At 49.4% G+C, this 17,083-nt stretch overlaps 9 protein-coding genes across 9 annotated transcripts; 6 read left to right on the top strand and 3 right to left on the bottom strand.

Moving 5' to 3' along the window:
• The first annotated feature begins 115 nt into the window (after window positions 1-115).
• On the top strand, window positions 116-1,637 carry fahA (fumarylacetoacetate hydrolase FahA). Its single transcript, XM_032054576.1, has one exon. It carries the CDS (start codon window positions 285-287, stop codon window positions 1,578-1,580), a length of 1,296 nt encoding a protein of 431 aa, XP_031913735.1. The 5' UTR covers window positions 116-284; the 3' UTR covers window positions 1,581-1,637.
• A 31-nt stretch (window positions 1,638-1,668) lies between these two features.
• On the bottom strand, window positions 1,669-2,456 carry maiA (maleylacetoacetate isomerase MaiA; the record flags this gene model as incomplete). Its single annotated transcript, XM_032062096.1, has 1 exon — window positions 1,669-2,456. One exon carries the CDS (start codon window positions 2,454-2,456, stop codon window positions 1,755-1,757), a length of 702 nt encoding a protein of 233 aa, XP_031913734.1. The 3' UTR covers window positions 1,669-1,754.
• Window positions 2,457-3,153: 697 nt separating this feature from the next.
• Window positions 3,154-6,476, top strand: BDV38DRAFT_246667 (putative C6 transcription factor). The gene is made up of 4 exons (XM_032054575.1): window positions 3,154-3,735; window positions 3,790-4,330; window positions 4,389-5,296; window positions 5,379-6,476. The coding sequence occupies exons 1-4, from the start codon at window positions 3,525-3,527 to the stop codon at window positions 6,125-6,127; spliced, it is 2,409 nt and encodes an 802-aa protein (XP_031913733.1). The 5' UTR covers window positions 3,154-3,524; the 3' UTR covers window positions 6,128-6,476.
• BDV38DRAFT_246658 (protein transporter TIM17) lies at window positions 6,465-7,998 on the top strand. Its single transcript, XM_032054574.1, has 4 exons — window positions 6,465-6,820; window positions 6,891-7,089; window positions 7,154-7,308; window positions 7,399-7,998. The coding sequence occupies exons 1-4, from the start codon at window positions 6,752-6,754 to the stop codon at window positions 7,438-7,440; spliced, it is 465 nt and encodes a 154-aa protein (XP_031913732.1). The 5' UTR covers window positions 6,465-6,751; the 3' UTR covers window positions 7,441-7,998.
• Window positions 7,999-8,485: 487 nt separating this feature from the next.
• BDV38DRAFT_282912 (nucleophile aminohydrolase) lies at window positions 8,486-9,550 on the top strand (the record flags this gene model as incomplete). The annotated part of the gene is made up of 1 exon (XM_032059913.1): window positions 8,486-9,550. One exon carries the CDS (start codon window positions 8,486-8,488, stop codon window positions 9,548-9,550), a length of 1,065 nt encoding a protein of 354 aa, XP_031913731.1.
• A 169-nt stretch (window positions 9,551-9,719) lies between these two features.
• BDV38DRAFT_86298 (cytochrome P450) lies at window positions 9,720-11,892 on the bottom strand. Its single transcript, XM_032064062.1, has 3 exons — window positions 11,384-11,892; window positions 11,053-11,328; window positions 9,720-10,997 (listed from the first exon to the last, which is right to left on the bottom strand). Exons 1-3 carry the CDS (start codon window positions 11,558-11,560, stop codon window positions 9,840-9,842), a joined length of 1,611 nt encoding a protein of 536 aa, XP_031913730.1. The 5' UTR covers window positions 11,561-11,892; the 3' UTR covers window positions 9,720-9,839.
• A 444-nt stretch (window positions 11,893-12,336) lies between these two features.
• Window positions 12,337-12,605, top strand: BDV38DRAFT_246654 (uncharacterized protein). Its single transcript, XM_032054573.1, has one exon. It carries the CDS (start codon window positions 12,436-12,438, stop codon window positions 12,595-12,597), a length of 162 nt encoding a protein of 53 aa, XP_031913729.1. The 5' UTR covers window positions 12,337-12,435; the 3' UTR covers window positions 12,598-12,605.
• Window positions 12,606-13,025: 420 nt separating this feature from the next.
• Window positions 13,026-14,676, top strand: BDV38DRAFT_246653 (NADH:flavin oxidoreductase/NADH oxidase). The gene is made up of 2 exons (XM_032054572.1): window positions 13,026-13,429; window positions 13,492-14,676. The coding sequence occupies exons 1-2, from the start codon at window positions 13,250-13,252 to the stop codon at window positions 14,575-14,577; spliced, it is 1,266 nt and encodes a 421-aa protein (XP_031913728.1). The 5' UTR covers window positions 13,026-13,249; the 3' UTR covers window positions 14,578-14,676.
• A 288-nt stretch (window positions 14,677-14,964) lies between these two features.
• Window positions 14,965-16,635, bottom strand: BDV38DRAFT_271230 (putative salicylate hydroxylase; the record flags this gene model as incomplete). Its single annotated transcript, XM_032057277.1, has 6 exons — window positions 14,965-15,008; window positions 15,097-15,428; window positions 15,484-16,225; window positions 16,278-16,335; window positions 16,394-16,502; window positions 16,592-16,635. 6 exons carry the CDS (start codon window positions 16,633-16,635, stop codon window positions 14,965-14,967), a joined length of 1,329 nt encoding a protein of 442 aa, XP_031913727.1.
• Between the last annotated feature and the right edge of the window lie 448 nt (window positions 16,636-17,083).

Raw genomic sequence — 17,083 nt, 5'->3', positions numbered from 1 at the left:
AATTGCGGGGAGGGACCGCGGAATTGGAGGGCAGCAGAGCTAGTGCGAAACTGCCGGGGATAAGCGGTATTGCGGTTTGGTTCCGCGGCCACCCATCGGAAATCGTCCCTCTCATGCAAAACACGCAGCTGTCGCAATCAAGAGATGAGGGGCAGACTAAGTCAAAGCGACTTGTTTTTAACGTCGCTTTCTTTCGCGGTTGGAGCTTCTCACATGAACACGTCGCTGTGACTGCATTTTTTAAACATTCGAGGTCTCTCACCCCTTCCACTATAACCAGAACAATGGCATCGTGGCTCCAGATCCCTAAGAACTCGCCATTTTCGCTGGCGAACATTCCTTTTGGAATTATCTCCTCGACCAAAAGTACCTCTCGCGTGGCTGCGATTGCGATCGGAGAATATGCGCTGAACCTGAGCACTTTTGCCTCGTCGGGGGGCTTCGCACAACTGCCTGACTTCCAACCACATCTCAGCGTTTTTAACCAGCCCACCTTGAACGCATTCGCTGCTCTGGGTCGTCCTGTGCACCGCCAAGTTCGCGAATATATTCAGAATGTCTTCCGTGCAGACACCCCGTTTCCTCAGGTTCTCAAGGATAATGCGTCCTTGCAGAAGGAGGCCCTCTTGCCGCTGTCAGAGGTGACCAACCATGTGCCAATGCAAATCGGCGACTACACTGATTTCTACGCCGGTCTGAACCACGCTTACAATGTCGGTGTACTGTTCCGCGGACCAGAGAATGCCTTGCAACCCAACTACAAGCACCTGCCCGTCGCATACCACAGTCGTGCATCGTCTGTCGTGCCTTCTGGCACGCCTATCCACCGTCCCAACGGCCAAATCCTGGCCAACCCAGCCGCTACACCTAAGCTCCCCACCTTCTCCCCATGCAAAAGACTGGATATCGAACTGGAGCTGGCTGCATTCGTCAGCAAGCCCAATGATCTGGGAAAGCCTGTTAACATCAACGAAGCCGAAGATCATATCTTTGGATTGGTGCTCATGAACGACTGGTCGGCCCGTGACATTCAAGCCTGGGAATACATCCCTCTGGGTCCATTCAACGCAAAGAACTTTGCCACTACGATCACCCCTTGGGTAGTTTTGTTGGACGCATTGGAGCCCTTCCGTGCCACGGGTCTGGAACCTGGCGACCGGGATTCTCTGCTCCCCTACCTGCGTGAGAAGCGCGCAGCCAACGTTTACGATATCCCCCTCGAAGTCGAAATCACCAGCGCAGGCGGAAAGCCAACTATCATCTCCAACTCAAACGCAAAGAACCTCCTGTACTCGTTCCCACAGATGTTGGCACACCATACCATCACAGGCTGCAACATGAACCCCGGTGACCTTCTCGGAAGTGGAACGATCTCTGGCACTGAACCCAAAACCCAGGGCAGTCTCCTCGAGCAGACTAATGGAAAGAACCCTCTTAAGCTGGCTGATGGATCTGAACGCCTGTTCCTGGAGGATGGGGACACTATTGTCCTGCGTGGTAAGGCTGGCACGGAAGGGAACTATGTTGGGTTCGGAGACTGCACGGGAACCATTCTTCCCGCCATCAAGCTGGAATACTAAGTTCTAGCCTTGGTTTTATTTTTTCGTTTGTAACGTTCCAAAATAAGTGAGATTGTCTGTCACGAGATAGCTATGAATAAAGTATCCAAGAACATATAAGATCCCTATACATTCTGTCGTCATACACCCGTAAAATCCTTCAAATCCCCAATATCACGACCACGATAATACAACCTACGAAGATTCCTTCAGCCGAAACTCCTCAGGTGTATCACTTTGCGTCCTCCAATGCGCCTTCTTCACCGCATCCTCCATCTCCAACCGTTCCGCAATCCGCTGTATAGTAGGATACTCGGCCAAGTTCACACCAGAGCGCTGCGCTCCCCACACAGCAGGAAGCAAACATACATCAGCCATAGTGACGGAATCACCAACACTGAATACTCCCGCCGTCCGCGACACAATAGTCTCATAAGCACGGAACCCATCCTCAATAAGCTCCTTGGACCACGTCTCCCGATCGAATCCCAGCGGGCCAACTCGCTTCAGAATCTTCAGGTTCGTGACCGGCTGCACATCACATCCAATAATCTCGCAAAGGGTACGGACGACTGCACGGGACTCCGGGTCCGAGATCGGTGGGAGGAGAGCGTGGGATGATGCCGGGGTGATTTCTTCCAGGTATTCCAGCGCGGCGATAGATTGCGTGATGGTCACCGTCGCACCCTGGGATGCTGAGCGCTCGACTACGAGGGTTGGGACGGTGCCGGACGGGTTGAGGGCGCGGTTGGTAGGCGATGACTGCTCGCCTTTCAGGAGGTTTACGGGGATGGAGTTGTAGGGGATTGATTTGAGATTGAGAGCGATGCGCAGACGGGCTGCAGAGGATGAGCGGAAGTATGTGTATAGGGTGATTTTGGGAGTTTGATCGGTCATTTTGGGTGTTCTTGTCTGTTCAGTTGATTCTGGGTTTAGGGCTCTATTGTGACTTGTAGGTATTGTATATAGGTGGTTTCTCAAGAGGGGTATGTTATGTCAATGTGAGAGAGATGGGCTACCCAAGTAGTAGACTTTTTACGCTACAGCAAATTAATACTCTTTGGGGGATATACATAAACGCAACAAATTAATACTGGGTTTAGACTTCCGTTACTGCGTTCTCAGCCTTGCCCACGGTTGTTTATTATACTCGATGGTCTTGTCAAAAGCAGGCGGAACCGTTCCGCTAGGGTGAATATCCGATTCTGAGCGCCGGAGTTTCCGCTATTTTCCGAGGTCAGCTTTTCATGCCTTTTATTTTTTTAATAGAAAATTCGGGAGATGGCATCTCTATATTGCTGTGGGGCAGAGCAGTGCCTGGCCATCTGGAGAATCCTTTAGTATAATATGCTCTGATATGGTTGCGGCGCCTAGTATGCAATGACATCATGTGCTGTTAACTGCGGGTATACAGTCGTGGTCAATATTAAGCACACATAATTGAGGGCAAATATTGTGAAAATTTTAAGGCCATTTCTTCTCTACTTTCCAATTTTCACTTTTCGTCTAGCTAAGAGTGCGTTTTTAAGGGTTCGACGCATCAAAGGTAGCTAAGTACAGAGTGGTCAGAATATATATTTAAGACTCTATAGCCGCATCTTTTACCTACGTTTGACTAATTAGTAGTTACATCTTGGTATGAAAGTACCTGACCCTAATGCAAATAAATTACATGTGATGCATCAATCCCACAGAAGTTTATGCTCCCTGCGCGACATTGTAAGCCTAAAAGGGGAACGAGGCCACTTGTTGAGTTGAAGCTAAAGTAGGGGCGGGTATTTCCACCATCTTCCTCGGCAACTGACGGCTATTTTGCCAACCACATTCCAACATCCGCAATATCTCGAAAAACCAAAAACCCGGGCCACTCAGCCATTTGCCTTTGGCTCCTGCGTCCGGCCCATTGTTACCTCATAGCCATAATCCATCACTATCATGTGATTGGTTGATTTGCTCCCTGTGAGAATGGAGGTCAGGAGACAGTCCCGCAACGGACATGCCACATACCAGCGTACCTACAAGGCATGTCTTGCCTGCCGGCAGCGAAAGGCAAAATGTGAATTAGGGACAGGGCCGGATGGTCTTCCATTAGGGCCGCCGTGTGCGAAGTGCAGGAGGGAGCAAAGGGAGTGTGTGTTCAGTGAGAAAAAGGCATGGGAAAGACAGAAGAAACGAGGTGAATTAACCCGTCCTCCTTCTCCAGGTTAGACCATGTCTAACATCGCATAAGGGCAATCGGAAGAAGGTACACCGCTGTCTGCAAGGACACGTCCTAGACTATCTAGCAATCCCGGGATTAGTAGGGACGAGTCACACCACGTTTTAGGCCACGGTCCGAGTCCACTTAGCTATGCGGAGCATGACCAGGATAATGGTGATAGTACACTTCAGTCGTCCCCAGCAGAGGGTAGCCAAAGACGGCGGCAATCCACCTCTACCTTGGCTAATTCTATGATGCGCACCGTGGTGTCTAGTGGGAACGATGCTCTCAATATCCTTTTCGAGGCCGCGGCCGCCCATAGTAAGGAGCATGGTAATGGTTTAAGCGAGTCGAGTACGCCGTCGCGAAATGCGCGAAGCTCTACTGGTCGCTCCAATAACTATGACAGCTCATTAAACCAATCCATTGTTCCTCCCGAGGTTCTGGCGAAAGCAGCGCAGCCCGTAGAAATCTCCCAAGCGTCCAAAGAAGTCCTTAGTGTCTGGGGAGCATGTCGCTTTGTTCGGATGGGATGGTTCACTGCGAGAGAGGCTGTCACGTTCATCGACCTGTTCGTATAACCAACTGTTCTAGTACTACTAAGTTGTGAAAGCTGACTGACGGTACAGTTTCTTCAAGAATATGTCGGACCTGTCCCCGATATTAACTGATTTCTATGCAGACCATAAGAATCATCGCTGGCTTGTGTCGCACGATCCAGTTTTATGCTGTACTATCTTGATGATATCCTCTCGTTATCACCTGTTGCCTGGTGCAGGTGGTGGATCAAGGAACTTTTTCATTCACCATCGGCTTTGGCAGCATTGTCAGCAACTGGTCATGCGACTTATGTTCGGGCAGGAGAAATCTTCGCAGTCTAAGGTTCGGAACATAGGGACGATCGAGGCTCTCATGCTAATGTCAGAATGGCACCCCCGATCCCTCCATTTCCCTCCAGAAAGTGATGGCTGGGACTTCGACCTCACGTCAGTTCCCCCGGAGCCGCAAGAGCTAGAGGATCCGTCTTCTACCAATCGATGGCTGGAGGATATGATTGAGCCAGCACGACGATCAGACCAGATGTCTTGGATGCTACTGGGCTCAGCTTTGTCTCTTGCGCACGAACTGGGTATCTTCGAGCTTGATGAGAAGAAGCTGGGTTATGCGTCTGGTTACGAGGGATTTATATCTGGGGAACAGATCAAACTTCGCAGGCAGCGGGTGCAGCGGTTGTTATATGTATATATCAATCAACTCGCATGGCGAATAGGCTGCGTATCGCTTATGCCACAGAGCCTGAACCATGCTGTCCTAGGGCGGCGGGCGACAAAAGAGCTAAATCAATCCGGTGATGAATGGCTGATTTTTATGGATTCCTGGATGGATCTGACGAAATTGGCAAAATCGGTCACTGATATGTTCTTTCCGACCGTCTCGTTTGCCAGGCAGCAATTGCATAGTGGACGGTATATTGAATTGCTGGATCATTTTCGTCCGATACTGGACAAGTGGAAGGAAGAACATCTCCAAGTACGATGTAGGTGAATCTGGTTAAACTTAGAATTTAACCCATGACCGGAATAATTCTTGCGCGTCTGAAACTAACGGAATACACACAGCACTCAAGAAACAGTACTTTGATATCCTCTTCATCGAATATCATTTTGTCCGAGTCTATACGCATTCCGTCGGAATGCAAGCAGTGGTGGAGCGGGTGCTCGCGGACAGCGATCCTCACGCGGAAGAGGTCCGCGCGCTGAACATTGACCCGATTGACTACGAATACATTCAGGAAGTTATTGATGGATGCTGTCAGATACTACAAAAGGTAATCCAACTGGCTGAGAATGGGGTATTACGATTCTGCCCCGTCCGGATATTCCTCCGTATCACGAGCTCGTCCATCTTTCTCATGAAGGCTCTTAGTTTGGGAACACGCCAATCGACGCTGCGAGAGTCATTGGATGTTCTCGAGCGGAGTATACAAGCGCTAAGGTCAAACGCCTTGGATGATATCCATTTGAGTACTCGCTATGCTGCGCTCTTAGACATGCATGTCGCACGTTTGCGGCGGAATCTACTGGCATCATCAAAGACTGTCAAGAGTAACCAGGGAACAGCCTCAAGACCTTCCATGGGTGTCCCATCGAGCACCGATCACAGTAACAATACACCTATGATGGATATTTCGATGTCTCAAAACATGTCTGATATGGGGTACATCCCGTCCCTCAACGATGTCGCGGCTGATGATTGGCTTTCTTTGCCATTCGACCCATCGATGGCACCGTTTGGTATCAGTAGTGCAGGACAATTCCCTGCATATGAAGGAGGTGCTTTGAACTTTATTTGGAATTTGCCGTCTTGAGTTCTCTCAAGATAACGCTTGCCACATGACGTGGAACGTATGTACATAGATGTGAATATCCTTCCTTGGGTTTTGGATAAATTTTTGAACCATGGGCTGTTCTAGCATAATGCCCAATAGAAAGCAAGGCCAACAAGGTTTTCTTTTCCATTGCTTTGCCACAGAGTATCGAGACTACGGGAAAAGTCGTAGTTCTTCCATGCATCGCGAGAAAAGTTTGTTTTGATACGAGCGGAAACCGGGGGTGTTATCTGCACGTGATCTCATTCCCCGTCCGAAGTCACGTTTTCCGGGCGAAAAAACGCCATCTAAAAAGATTGCTGCGATCCGCCAACTTGCTCCATCGCCGACCTCATTGTCCCCACAAAAGACATCCCCTTCCGCGGTTTAACGATTAGAGGACGTTACTTGGCGACACTTCATCATCGTTAATACATACGCCTTCGATCCCATCCTCCCTCGAACGAGCCACAACCTATCCAGGTCATCAGCAACCGCTCGATCCATTGACACATCGCATCTCACAGACCGTGTAGCCTGTCAGGACAGTAGCTACTCGTGCTTACGGATCTACCGCCCGCTTAATATCATCTACTCGTCTCTTTATATCTTTTCACATTCGCTATGGATCACTCCAGAGATCCCTGCCCCTGGGTTGCCCTGAGTGATTTCGGTGGTGCTTTCTGTATGGGTGTATGTATTCGAATCGAGGTCCAATCGCGCTATTTTACTGGACTATCGGGCTAATAAGATGAAACTATAGGCAATTGGTGGTGCAGTATGGCACGGTATCAAGGGTTTCAGAAACAGCCCCTACGGAGAGCGTCGGATAGGAGCCCTCACAGCCATCAAGGCTCGCGCGCCTGTCCTCGGTGGTAACTTCGGTGTGTGGGGTGGTATGTTCTCGACATTCGACTGTGCAATCAAGGGAATCCGGAAGAAGGAGGACCCTTACAATGCTAGTATGTGTACCTTATTTCGCGATTTACTGGACAGCGTCTGACTAATCGATTTTCTTTGTTACAGTTATCGCTGGTTTTTTCACTGGTGGTGCTTTGGCTGTCCGTGGTGGTGTGAAGGCTGCCAGAAACTCCGCCATCATGTGTGCTGTTTTCCTGGCTGTCATTGAGGGTGTCGGTATTGGTTTCCAGAGAATGATGGCAGACAACACAAAACTAGAGGTGAGCTTGTTCTAGCGTCTTCTTTCGGGAGCAGCTTGGTTTCCGGACTATCCGCTTGCATGAGTTTTAAGCTAACTTGGCATGTTTTAGCTCCCTCCTGCTCCCCCATCTGGCGACAAGGTCGCTGCATAAATCAACCCCCAGCTACGATCCCTCCTTCCCGAATCCGATCTATATGCTACATTATTATCACGTATCTCTCTTCTCAGGTGTTGGGTGTGGTCATCATTTCTGGGGGCATACTATAGAGGTTGCTATTCCTATTGTGCTTCTATCCCTGCTCTTAATCCTCTTGTATTGTTTTAGCCTGGTTTGTTGGAGTGCACAGCATTGCATTCGCATGTTCATTACGTTGATGGAGGAAAAAGAATCTTCGACGCCGGTCTTGGGGTTTCCAATGCTGGACTTTCTTGTATATTAACTTCCGATAAATGGTATAATGTGATATCAGTCTCCTATACACTGCAGTCTACCAATGATGATGCTCGGATATCTCCCTCTAGAGTCCGATGAATACATCACTATAAATGAGAAAGAACAGGAACAAGGAGGAATCAGATGCATAGTACCAGCGCCATGCTTATCTCTCTGGTTATCGGCGGGTAAGTCATTCCTTCCAACCCCAGATCATTCCGAGATAAGAAACCAGAACAATAAGACTCCATCCTAGAAATTACCTCTAAAGAATCAATTACTCATTATCTACCAGGGTAACCAATATCTATTCCAATCCTTCCAAGCCAAAAGGACCAACCAAACTCTAACCCCAAACCCTGTCTCTCCAACCGCCCAAAACCTGCATATAAGAACCCGCCCCCCGCAACCAACAAACACTGCCCGCCATACCGCTTCCAACAACACCAACATCATCACAATAGATAAATCCAAATCCAAAATGTCTCAACCCAACCCCAACTCTAAAACAGGAAAACCACTCTTCAAACCAACCCTGATAATCCACGGCGGCGCGGGCGCCCTCAAAAGATCCACCCTTCCCCCATCCCTCTACGCCTAATACTAAACTTCCCTGCTCACTTACCTCCGCTCCACGCACGCCCTTCTCAAATCCGGCTCCACAGCCCTAGACGCCGCAGTCCACGCCGTAACCCTCCTCGAAGACGATGAACTCTTCAACTGCGGCCGCGGAAGCGTCTTCACTTCCGCCGGGACCATTGAAATGGAAGCCTCTCTCATGGTAACATCTCTCGTCTCCGACGATTCCTCTCCCGATTACCCAGGGTCGATCAAGAGGGGCGCAGGCGTTATGGGGTTGAAGAACGTTCGACACCCGATTCTGGCCGCCAAGGAGTCACTCTTACGGACCGGATCTAGGGTAAATGGAAGTGAGGACGGGGGCAGCATGCATCCGCAGCTTGTGGCACCGTATGTGGAGATGAAGGCCAGGGAGTGGGGGCTGGAGTTCATGCCTGATGAGTGGTTCTGGACGCAACGACGGTGGGACGAGCATCTCCGGGGTCTGCGGGAGGAGCCTGAGCCGGTCAGTTTTAGTCAGGGGACGGTGGGGTGTGTTTGTCTGGATATGTGGGGTGGGGTGGCTGTTGCGACGAGTACTGGGGGGCGGACGAATAAGTGGCCTGGACGGATTGGGGATACGCCGACTTTGGGGAGTGGGTTTTGGGCGGAGGGGTGGGACGTTCAGTGTAATACTGTAGAAGATGGTGAGGAGGGTGAAGGGGGAGGGTTGTTGGATGCGGTGTTGGGGGGTTGTTTGTCGTTCTTTAATAGCAGGGAAAGGAGTAGGGGCTATGCGTCTTTGCCTATGGACGTTCCTTTGGAGAGAGGGCTGGGGGAGAAGATGGTGATGTGTTCTAGTCCGGAGAATAGAGTCAAGCGACGGGCTGTTGCTGTTTCGGGTACTGGGAATGGGGATTCTTTTCTGAGGGTTGCGGCGGCCAGGACGGCCTGTGCTATGGTTCGTTTTTCGGAGCGGACGCCCACGCTGGCTGATGCTGTTTCTGCTGTTGCTGGGCCAGGTGGTGAGTTGCAGCGTTCGGCTGGGGGGCGTTGGGGGGTTACCGGGGAGGGTGAAGGGGGGATTATTGGGATTGAGGCGGAGGTGGAAGTCGATAAGGATACGGGTGTGCCTGTGTCTGGGGTGGGGTTGGGACGGGGGAAGGTGGTGTTTGATTTCAATTGCGGAGGGATGTGGAGGACGTGGGTGGAGGAAGATGGCAATGGGAACGATATGGAGAATGTGATGGTCTTTAGAGAGCCGTATTAAATAAGTTATTCAGACTAGACTTTTGTTTGTGGATTTGTGGTACTATTCTGTCCCATTCTTGTTCAGGTTTGATGCTGGAGGAGCCTGTAGCTTGATAGAGTGAAATATAAAGCAGAAAAATGAGAAATATAAGAAGTGATATCATGATAGAAACGAATGCCTCAACCGCCAAAGGAACACCAACCATTTCCATAGTGAGTTGCCACAGCTAGATCCCTAATTCGTAGATATCCAAGCAGTAAGTAGATCGATATTAATGTACAAAAATGAATTCAACAGGGTCATTTCGTCACCACCCATCTATAGTAGTAAACTTAGCAAGCACACCGTCTTTAGGGCAGACAGTCGCTTGTTGTCGGACTTCAAGTGGAGCATTGGGATTCTTCAGCTCCATATGGTACTTGCCCACAACGACGGCCACCATACAGGCCAGCTCTGCTTTAGCGAATCCCTGGCCGATGCAGCTCCGTGGTCCGTGTAAAAACGTAAGGTTGGCATAATTGCTGTCAGCACCACCATTGTTGGCCCGACCAGGGCCTAGCCAGCGTTCTGGGTCAAACTTGTCGGCGTCGGGGCCCCAGAACTCTTTGCTCTTATTGATGATTTCGGGGGCAATCAGAAATAATGTGCCTTTTGGAATGGGCTCTCCAATGATCGTTGTGTCTCGACTAGCACAGCGGATAGTGGCAGGCACAGACGGGTGAAAGCGAAGGACTTCATTACAGAATGCATTGAGATATGGGAGATTATCGATATCGGCAGCAGCAGGCGGCTGGGGGTTCTCTGTCGAGATAGACGGGAGGTTTGCACGGATCTCTTCGCGGAGTCGGTTCTGTATCTCGGGGTGTTTGCATAAGGCGTATACACACCACTGTAAGGCAGTTGATGTGGTTTCATGTCCGGCCCCCAAGAAGGTCATCATTTGGTCTACCAGCTCCTCCTCGGTGAAATTCCCGCTTCGCAGGGCAACAGAGACAATATCAATATCTTCTGAGGTGGAGGACCCACTTTCCCATTTCGCTCTCTTCTGCCGGATCATCTGTCGTGCTACATCTCGGATGGTTTCAGAACTTCGCTCAATACTCCTGTTCCTCTCGAGTGGCAGGTCATGAACGAAGGCAGGGTCGCCCAGGAGCAGAGTCAGGAGGAAGATAATCTTCATGTACAATGGCGGTTCACTCATCAGGTTCTGATACGTTCTCACGAGCTTGTTGTTAGGGTCACGAAGAGATTGGAAGTCATGGTCCATTCCGGCAACCCCAACGATATCGAGCGCCGTCCTACTGGCGTACGCTCCCATACGGAGGACATTGTCCGTTGGATCAGCCTTTTTTCGCAGGTCTTCGTCCATTACCCTCACCATTTCGATACTCTTTGACCAGAAGATCGGATACATCTCTTTAACATGGCGATAAGCGAATGCCGGAAGAAGGTTCTTTTTAGATTTCTATTGCAAGTTAGCCACAACAGGAGACATAGTAAATGATGGTCTATGTCCGGACCTTATGATCATCCCCTTCCACAAGGAGCAACCCATGTTCCCCGGCTAAACGTTTGAGGCTTGCCCTGATGAATTCAGGTTTCGGGAAGTCGTACGACTTGGTGACCAGAATTTCTTTCAAAGCTCGTGGGCCCACTGGTAAAATGCGCTCTAGATTAATAGAGACATAATAGCGGATCAATCCGTCATTTGGAACATTTTCCAGCCATTTACGCATATGCTCATAAGGCGCCTCCAAAAAGACTGTGTCGGAATTGCCTGTGAGCCACGATCGACCCTGTGCCACCATTCATTAGAAATCCCACAGCCACCGGCGTCGGTAGAAAACTTACGGGAGGCGATGGAATTTTCTTGATCGGCGTGAAAAAGTCTGGATACAGCACCCAATTATAGAAAACCTTGAGCAGAGAGACCAGGATCGATAGAAGGATGAAATTGCCGAAGGTCGATTTGGCGATTGCATACGCAGCGATCGCGATATAGACCGTCGCCCAGGGGAGTCCCGTCATTGTGAGCAGAGGCTGCGGTCACTCCGGAGCCTGGATTAGATCAAAGAGAGATTTTGATTGTCGTAGAGAGGTGTCACGGGGCAACTTCATGGGGCTTTAAATAGTTCGGGATAGAACAATGGGTTACAGCCGTTAAGGAGAGAGTTCAGTCACCTATTGAAATCGATATTCACGATGTCTTTGTTGCTGACAGACGATCTGCAGCCCGACCACTGGTCAGTGCGGTTGGCTGAAAGTTACCTAGGTACAACAACAATGAAAACCAACTTGGTCTCCACCGCTGCGCCGAACTGAATCAATCGGGTTTCAAAGCGACTCGATGCGTTGCGGATCTTTCTTTTCAGGGAACAGTCTCGCCGCTCGTGCTCGTTTTATATCCTTGAGGAACGAGACCCATTGCGGCTCCTTCAAACCATCTCAACTCAAATCTGAGGCCACTGTCCGAAATATTTTATTATTTATCGTTGTGACCTTTCCGTTGGTTGTGATGTGGATCGATGGAACGGGGGAACTAAATCTCAAAGCGAGCACCGCCATTGGTTCCTCAGGCACGGATCATGTTATCTAAGTGCTACAGTAGGCCAATAGGAGCCTCCCTCATCGGGTCCCACCCTATGGAAAAGGCATCGAAAAGAGAGGCCAGGCAGAAGGCTCAAAATTAGTTCAAGAAACCCATTATATAGAATGGACCTCAATGCTCGCTAGGTTTCACTGCTGTTGCACATGGCCGGTGGTGATTGTGAGATTCTTACAGCATTCGAAACAATGCCGAATAAACGGAATCTGCGGGATCTCGGGTCTCACTAAGATCCAATAGTTTTCACTGACACTCCTTATGTTGATTCAGTCAACTTTTCAAGGCAAATACGTAGGAGATGTCTACGAGTCAGACACACGTAGCAGGATCCGGATTGAAGACATTGCCGAATGCACGGATGTCCACCCTAAGCTTTGTGCCTCCTCCCAGTTCGGCCGGAGTTCCTGCAATACAATCTCAGCTTTTATGTACGATATTCGAGCACACCTCGATATATTGATACCGGAGTGATTTGAAATTCTCACAGAGAGTACGCTAATTATTATTATTATTATTATTATTATTATTATTATTATTATTATTATTATTATTATTATTATTATTATTATTATTACTATTATTTATTTTTAATCCTTCTCCATTACCTTTTCCTTTATTTTTCTCCCTCTTCCTGTTCTCATTGTTCAACATGAGCTTCGGATACTCCCAAAGTGTACGCAATCCGCCAAGCATTGAACAATACTAGGTTAGACGTCCAATGACCATTCAGGGCCTTTCTATTGTACAGATCATGCCGCTCTAAACCGACGGTAGCAAGAGATGCCGCTTTCAGGCATGTGTTGCCTGTTTATTTTGCGAATTCGAAATGATCAGATCTTTTCTCATTCTATGCCGAGGTGAAGATGAGTGTGTTATAATCCGAATCAGGCGATACCCGTTGCATCCGAGGACTCTACCAGGTGACATCATCATTTCATCGCAACTCATTGGACATATTATTCATGCAGAGACCAAAATAGACTTTATGAACTCAAAAAGGCATACGATTGAGAGTCGAGAAATGATACCATCTCGTCTATTTTTACCCCGTCGACCGCAGCGGCACCCTCGTCCACCGAACCATCGAACTTTTCTTCGTTGAGTCGAACATCATGAACTCGCGAGAACTTCCGGATATTGTAAACAAAGCTGCACCTGGCATCTCCTACTTTACACCCGCCCAAGAGCCTCCCGCGGGAACAGCAGCCGACCCGCAGTCAGATGGAACGACCCCTCCTAAGCTGTTCCAACCCCTCTCCGTGCGGGGGTTGACCTTTCATAATCGCATCGGAGTAAAGAACCGCCATCACCTGGTTATCAAACGGTTATGCTGACAATACTTTGAAATGCATAGCTTTCGCCGTTGTGTCAGTATTCAGGTGACGATGGCCATATGACAGACTGGCATGTGGCCCATCTAGGGGGAATTGCCCAGCGTGGACCGGGGTTCCTCATGGTTGAGGCAACTGCGGTTGAACCCGAGGGCCGTATCACCCCCGAAGATCTGGGATTGTGGAAAGATTCGCAGATCGAACCTTTGCGTCGCGTCATTGAGTTCGTCCACAGCCAAAACCAGCTGATTGGGGTTCAAATCGCCCACGCCGGCCGCAAGGCAAGCACGGTTGCCCCATGGCTATCCATGAATGACACTGCCTCTAAAAATGTAGGCGGCTGGCCGGATCATGTTAAAGGTCCGACTGATGCTCCGTTCAATGTTCGGAACCCTACGCCCAAGGAGATGTCAAAGCAAGATATCGAAAACTTGAAAGTCGCATGGGTGAGCGCAGTTAAACGAGCTGTGAAGGCGGGTGCGGACTTTGTTGAGGTTCATAACGCACATGGGTATCTCCTCATGTCGTTCCTTTCCCCCGCCGTGAATAAGAGAACGGATGAATATGGCGGAAGCTTTGAAAATCGCATTCGCCTCAGTATGGAGATTGCCAAGCTGACCAGAGAGGCGGTTCCCGAGGACAAACCCGTGTTTCTGCGCGTGTCCGCCACCGACTGGTTAGAAGAGTCGAGGCCGTCAGAGCCCAGCTGGAAAGTAGAGGACACCATCAAGTTTGCCCAAACGCTCGCCGAGAGCGGCTACATTGACTTGATTGACATCAGCAGCGGTGGCACTCACCAGGCGCAACACATCCATGCGAAACCAGGCTTCCAGGCTCCATTTGCTGTCGCTGTCAAACGGGCAGTTGGCGATAAGCTAAAGGTAGGGTCAGTGGGCATGATCGACTCGGCCCAGCTGGCTAACTCCTTGTTGGAGAAGGAGGGTCTGGATTTTGTCATGGTCGGCCGTGGTTTTCAAAAGAATCCGGGACTAGTTTGGACTTGGGCTGATGATCTGAATGTGGAGATCTCAATGGCTAACCAGATTCGATGGGGATTCTCTCGCCGTGGCGCTGGACCTTTCCTGAGGAAGCGACAGGAAAAAATATAGAGCTAGACGGTATATGGCTGGTGAGGTTTACACATAGATATAGGATAGCTTTGGATGAAATATACACCAACTAGAGGTCCATCAATCTAGATAGAACTACTTCAGCTTTAGTCCAAGGTTATGTGTCGCTCATTGATAGTACTGAATGCTTTTAATCTATAATCGTAACTTCAATCATGTCCCGGCCATATTTACATAAATCCGGTCCTCAAAGTAGGAACAGCAAAAGAAACCTCGGTATATACATGAGTCGAGCGCTGTATAAGCATGAAACCAATCGCTTAATATATGTGGAAGCAGCCCCTTGTTCACTTTGAACATGGCGCTGTACGGCGCACGTGCGCCTAAGCATTTAATTTATCCGACCACCGGGTTGAAAGAACCCCACTACAAGTGATGACGCGGTTCAAGCACATTCTCATCACGTATTTCTGCAGAATATTTAACTTAGTTTTTAAGGTTTCATCTTTTTGCAATGATAAAGAAAGGGACTGAAGTGAAAAACATTGGGTATCTTACCATTCCAGGCCTCCAGGGCAGCTTTCTCGGCATCCCATCCCCATAAGAAATTCTGCGTTTCACGATCTGTCCATCGATCAGGATTAGACCCGCCGGTCATCGATAGACGGAACTGCTCGTCTCGAGCCTGCTGTTCTGGCCCGTCAGGAAGATGCAGCGTGATACGGTTCGCCGAGCCGGACTGCTGAACTGTCTCCGCGCGTTGTTTCCGGGACTTTTCGTACGCCTGGAGGGCCATAGGAATTTCATTTTTGGATGAAATTGTTGATAAAAGGACACCTAGGGCGGCAGCATCTTCGACAGCCTGCGCGGCGCCTTGAGCGACGTATGGCCTGAATGGGACGTTAGTTGGATAGACCTCTCGTAAGTAAATAGAGGGGGACTGACAGCATAGGATGGCAAGCGTCACCAATTAACGCCACACTACCTTTAATCCAAGTTTTCAATGGAGAATGCAAACAGAGCTTCCACTCAAGAACTTCATCTTCCGCGACTAAGTCAATGAGCTTCCGCACCCTTCGATCCCAGCCGCGATAGTTGTCAACCATTTCTTCCTTCGAACCTTTGGTGGTCCACGACTCCTCCACGCCATGTCCATCCGGATGAAGTAGTACCACGTTGAAGAGCTCATGCTTGCGAACGGGATAGGCAATGATGTGGCGCTCAGGACCGAGCCAACGAGTTGCTTGTGGCTCGTCCACTAGTTTTCTCAATTCTGGATCTTTTTCCATCGCGCTTCGTGGCAACATGATCCGATAGGCTGCATCGCCTGTTGGGATGGCCTTAGAGGGCGTGTCCTCGCCAAGTAGGTGGCCGCGGATGGTAGATTTAATGCCGTCAGCTGCTATCACAATATCCCCTTGGATAACAGTGTCATCGGCTAACGTCACAGATGCTGGGTCAAATTGAACATCGGTGACGGTCGAGTTTACTCGAAGTTCCACATTTGGTAGCACCAGCGCTCGCTCAATTAGGGCGTTATGGAGATCTGCACGATGAATAACTACCTGCTGACCGTATGTCTTGTTTACGGGCATCGTCCCTAAAAGACTACCGTCTTGCCACCGGCGGACATGGATATGCTCCAGGGCAACGTCTTTAGAGTGAATTAACGGAGATACGCCCCAGCCTTGTTTTGAATCAGCAACATCCTCAATTCGAGAGTATCAGAAAATACTCACGGTCAAAAATCCGTAACATATTCGGGGAAACTTGAATACCGGCACCGACCTCCAGGAGCTATACATGGGTCTGATTAGCAAATATTTCGACAGCAGAGGGGGCCTTTGCTGCATACTTTCGGAGCAGATTCCAGAATTATGACATGGTGTCCTTTTGACCCCAAAGTCAGAGCTGCTGCCATGCCACCAATTCCTGTATCCATCAGCGTCAAAACTTTCTTCCAACTCCCAGAAAAATGGGAAGCATACCGGCCCTATACTAAGATTAGCACGACCATTTCGACCACATCAAGAATGTCAAATTTCCAACCTACCCAACAACAATCACCTGGAGAGGTGTCTTCGCCTGTGCTACCATGGTGACAAGAAGCCCGTGGAACGTCAAACTACCAATCTAAAGGATCGACTCTGGGGAATGGAGAGATAGGCCAGGCTCTTGACGAATGACCTTTACCAAGAAAGCCAAGTGTTGCGTGAAGAGAAAGGTCACACTATGCATTCGCCACAGACTTGAGCAACATCGACCATGGACAATGGACTAAATAAGAATGATGGATGACGGGGACAAAGATATTATTTAGTCTCACGGACACCCCGATCTGTTCTACCGGAACTAACGGGAGGCTACTAAAACTAGAACCATCTCCACCATGGGGAGTACCAGGAAAATAAAGCGGCTGCTAGCCATTGATACCCTGCCAGGGGTGTACATAAGTGTAAAGTACGTATTGCCAACCCTCCCTTGTGGTCTGACTCGTGCGAACAATGCAAGGCGAAGGCGCTATCTCCCGCCTTCCTGAATCTTT

The sequence above is a fragment of the Aspergillus pseudotamarii genome (assembly GCF_009193445.1).
Source record: "Aspergillus pseudotamarii strain CBS 117625 unplaced genomic scaffold BDV38scaffold_26, whole genome shotgun sequence".
NCBI lineage: Eukaryota > Fungi > Ascomycota > Eurotiomycetes > Eurotiales > Aspergillaceae > Aspergillus > Aspergillus pseudotamarii.
Note: the sequence above shows the minus strand (reverse complement) of the source record. Positions and strands in the feature narration are given on the sequence as shown.

Excerpts from the sequence above, each read along its gene's own strand:
- BDV38DRAFT_86298 (XM_032064062.1), bottom strand. The coding sequence starts at position 11,560 with ATGACGGGACTCCCCTGGGCGACGGTCTATATCGCGATCGCTGCGTAT. Across the intron at positions 11,329-11,383 it reads AGAAAATTCCATCGCCTCCC|GGTCGATCGTGGCTCACAGG; the intron begins GTAAGTTTTCTA and ends ATGGTGGCACAG. Across the intron at positions 10,998-11,052 it reads TGGAAGGGGATGATCATAAG|AAATCTAAAAAGAACCTTCT; the intron begins GTCCGGACATAG and ends AACTTGCAATAG.
- fahA (XM_032054576.1), top strand. The coding sequence starts at position 285 with ATGGCATCGTGGCTCCAGATCCCTAAGAACTCGCCATTTTCGCTGGCG.
- BDV38DRAFT_246658 (XM_032054574.1), top strand. The coding sequence starts at position 6,752 with ATGGATCACTCCAGAGATCCCTGCCCCTGGGTTGCCCTGAGTGATTTC. Across the intron at positions 6,821-6,890 it reads GTGGTGCTTTCTGTATGGGT|GCAATTGGTGGTGCAGTATG; the intron begins GTATGTATTCGA and ends ATGAAACTATAG. Across the intron at positions 7,309-7,398 it reads CAGACAACACAAAACTAGAG|CTCCCTCCTGCTCCCCCATC; the intron begins GTGAGCTTGTTC and ends GGCATGTTTTAG.
- BDV38DRAFT_246667 (XM_032054575.1), top strand. The coding sequence starts at position 3,525 with ATGGAGGTCAGGAGACAGTCCCGCAACGGACATGCCACATACCAGCGT. Across the intron at positions 4,331-4,388 it reads GCTGTCACGTTCATCGACCT|TTTCTTCAAGAATATGTCGG; the intron begins GTTCGTATAACC and ends CTGACGGTACAG. Across the intron at positions 5,297-5,378 it reads AGAACATCTCCAAGTACGAT|CACTCAAGAAACAGTACTTT; the intron begins GTAGGTGAATCT and ends GAATACACACAG.
- BDV38DRAFT_246654 (XM_032054573.1), top strand. The coding sequence starts at position 12,436 with ATGTCTACGAGTCAGACACACGTAGCAGGATCCGGATTGAAGACATTG.
- BDV38DRAFT_246653 (XM_032054572.1), top strand. The coding sequence starts at position 13,250 with ATGAACTCGCGAGAACTTCCGGATATTGTAAACAAAGCTGCACCTGGC. Across the intron at positions 13,430-13,491 it reads CCTTTCATAATCGCATCGGA|CTTTCGCCGTTGTGTCAGTA; the intron begins GTAAAGAACCGC and ends TGAAATGCATAG.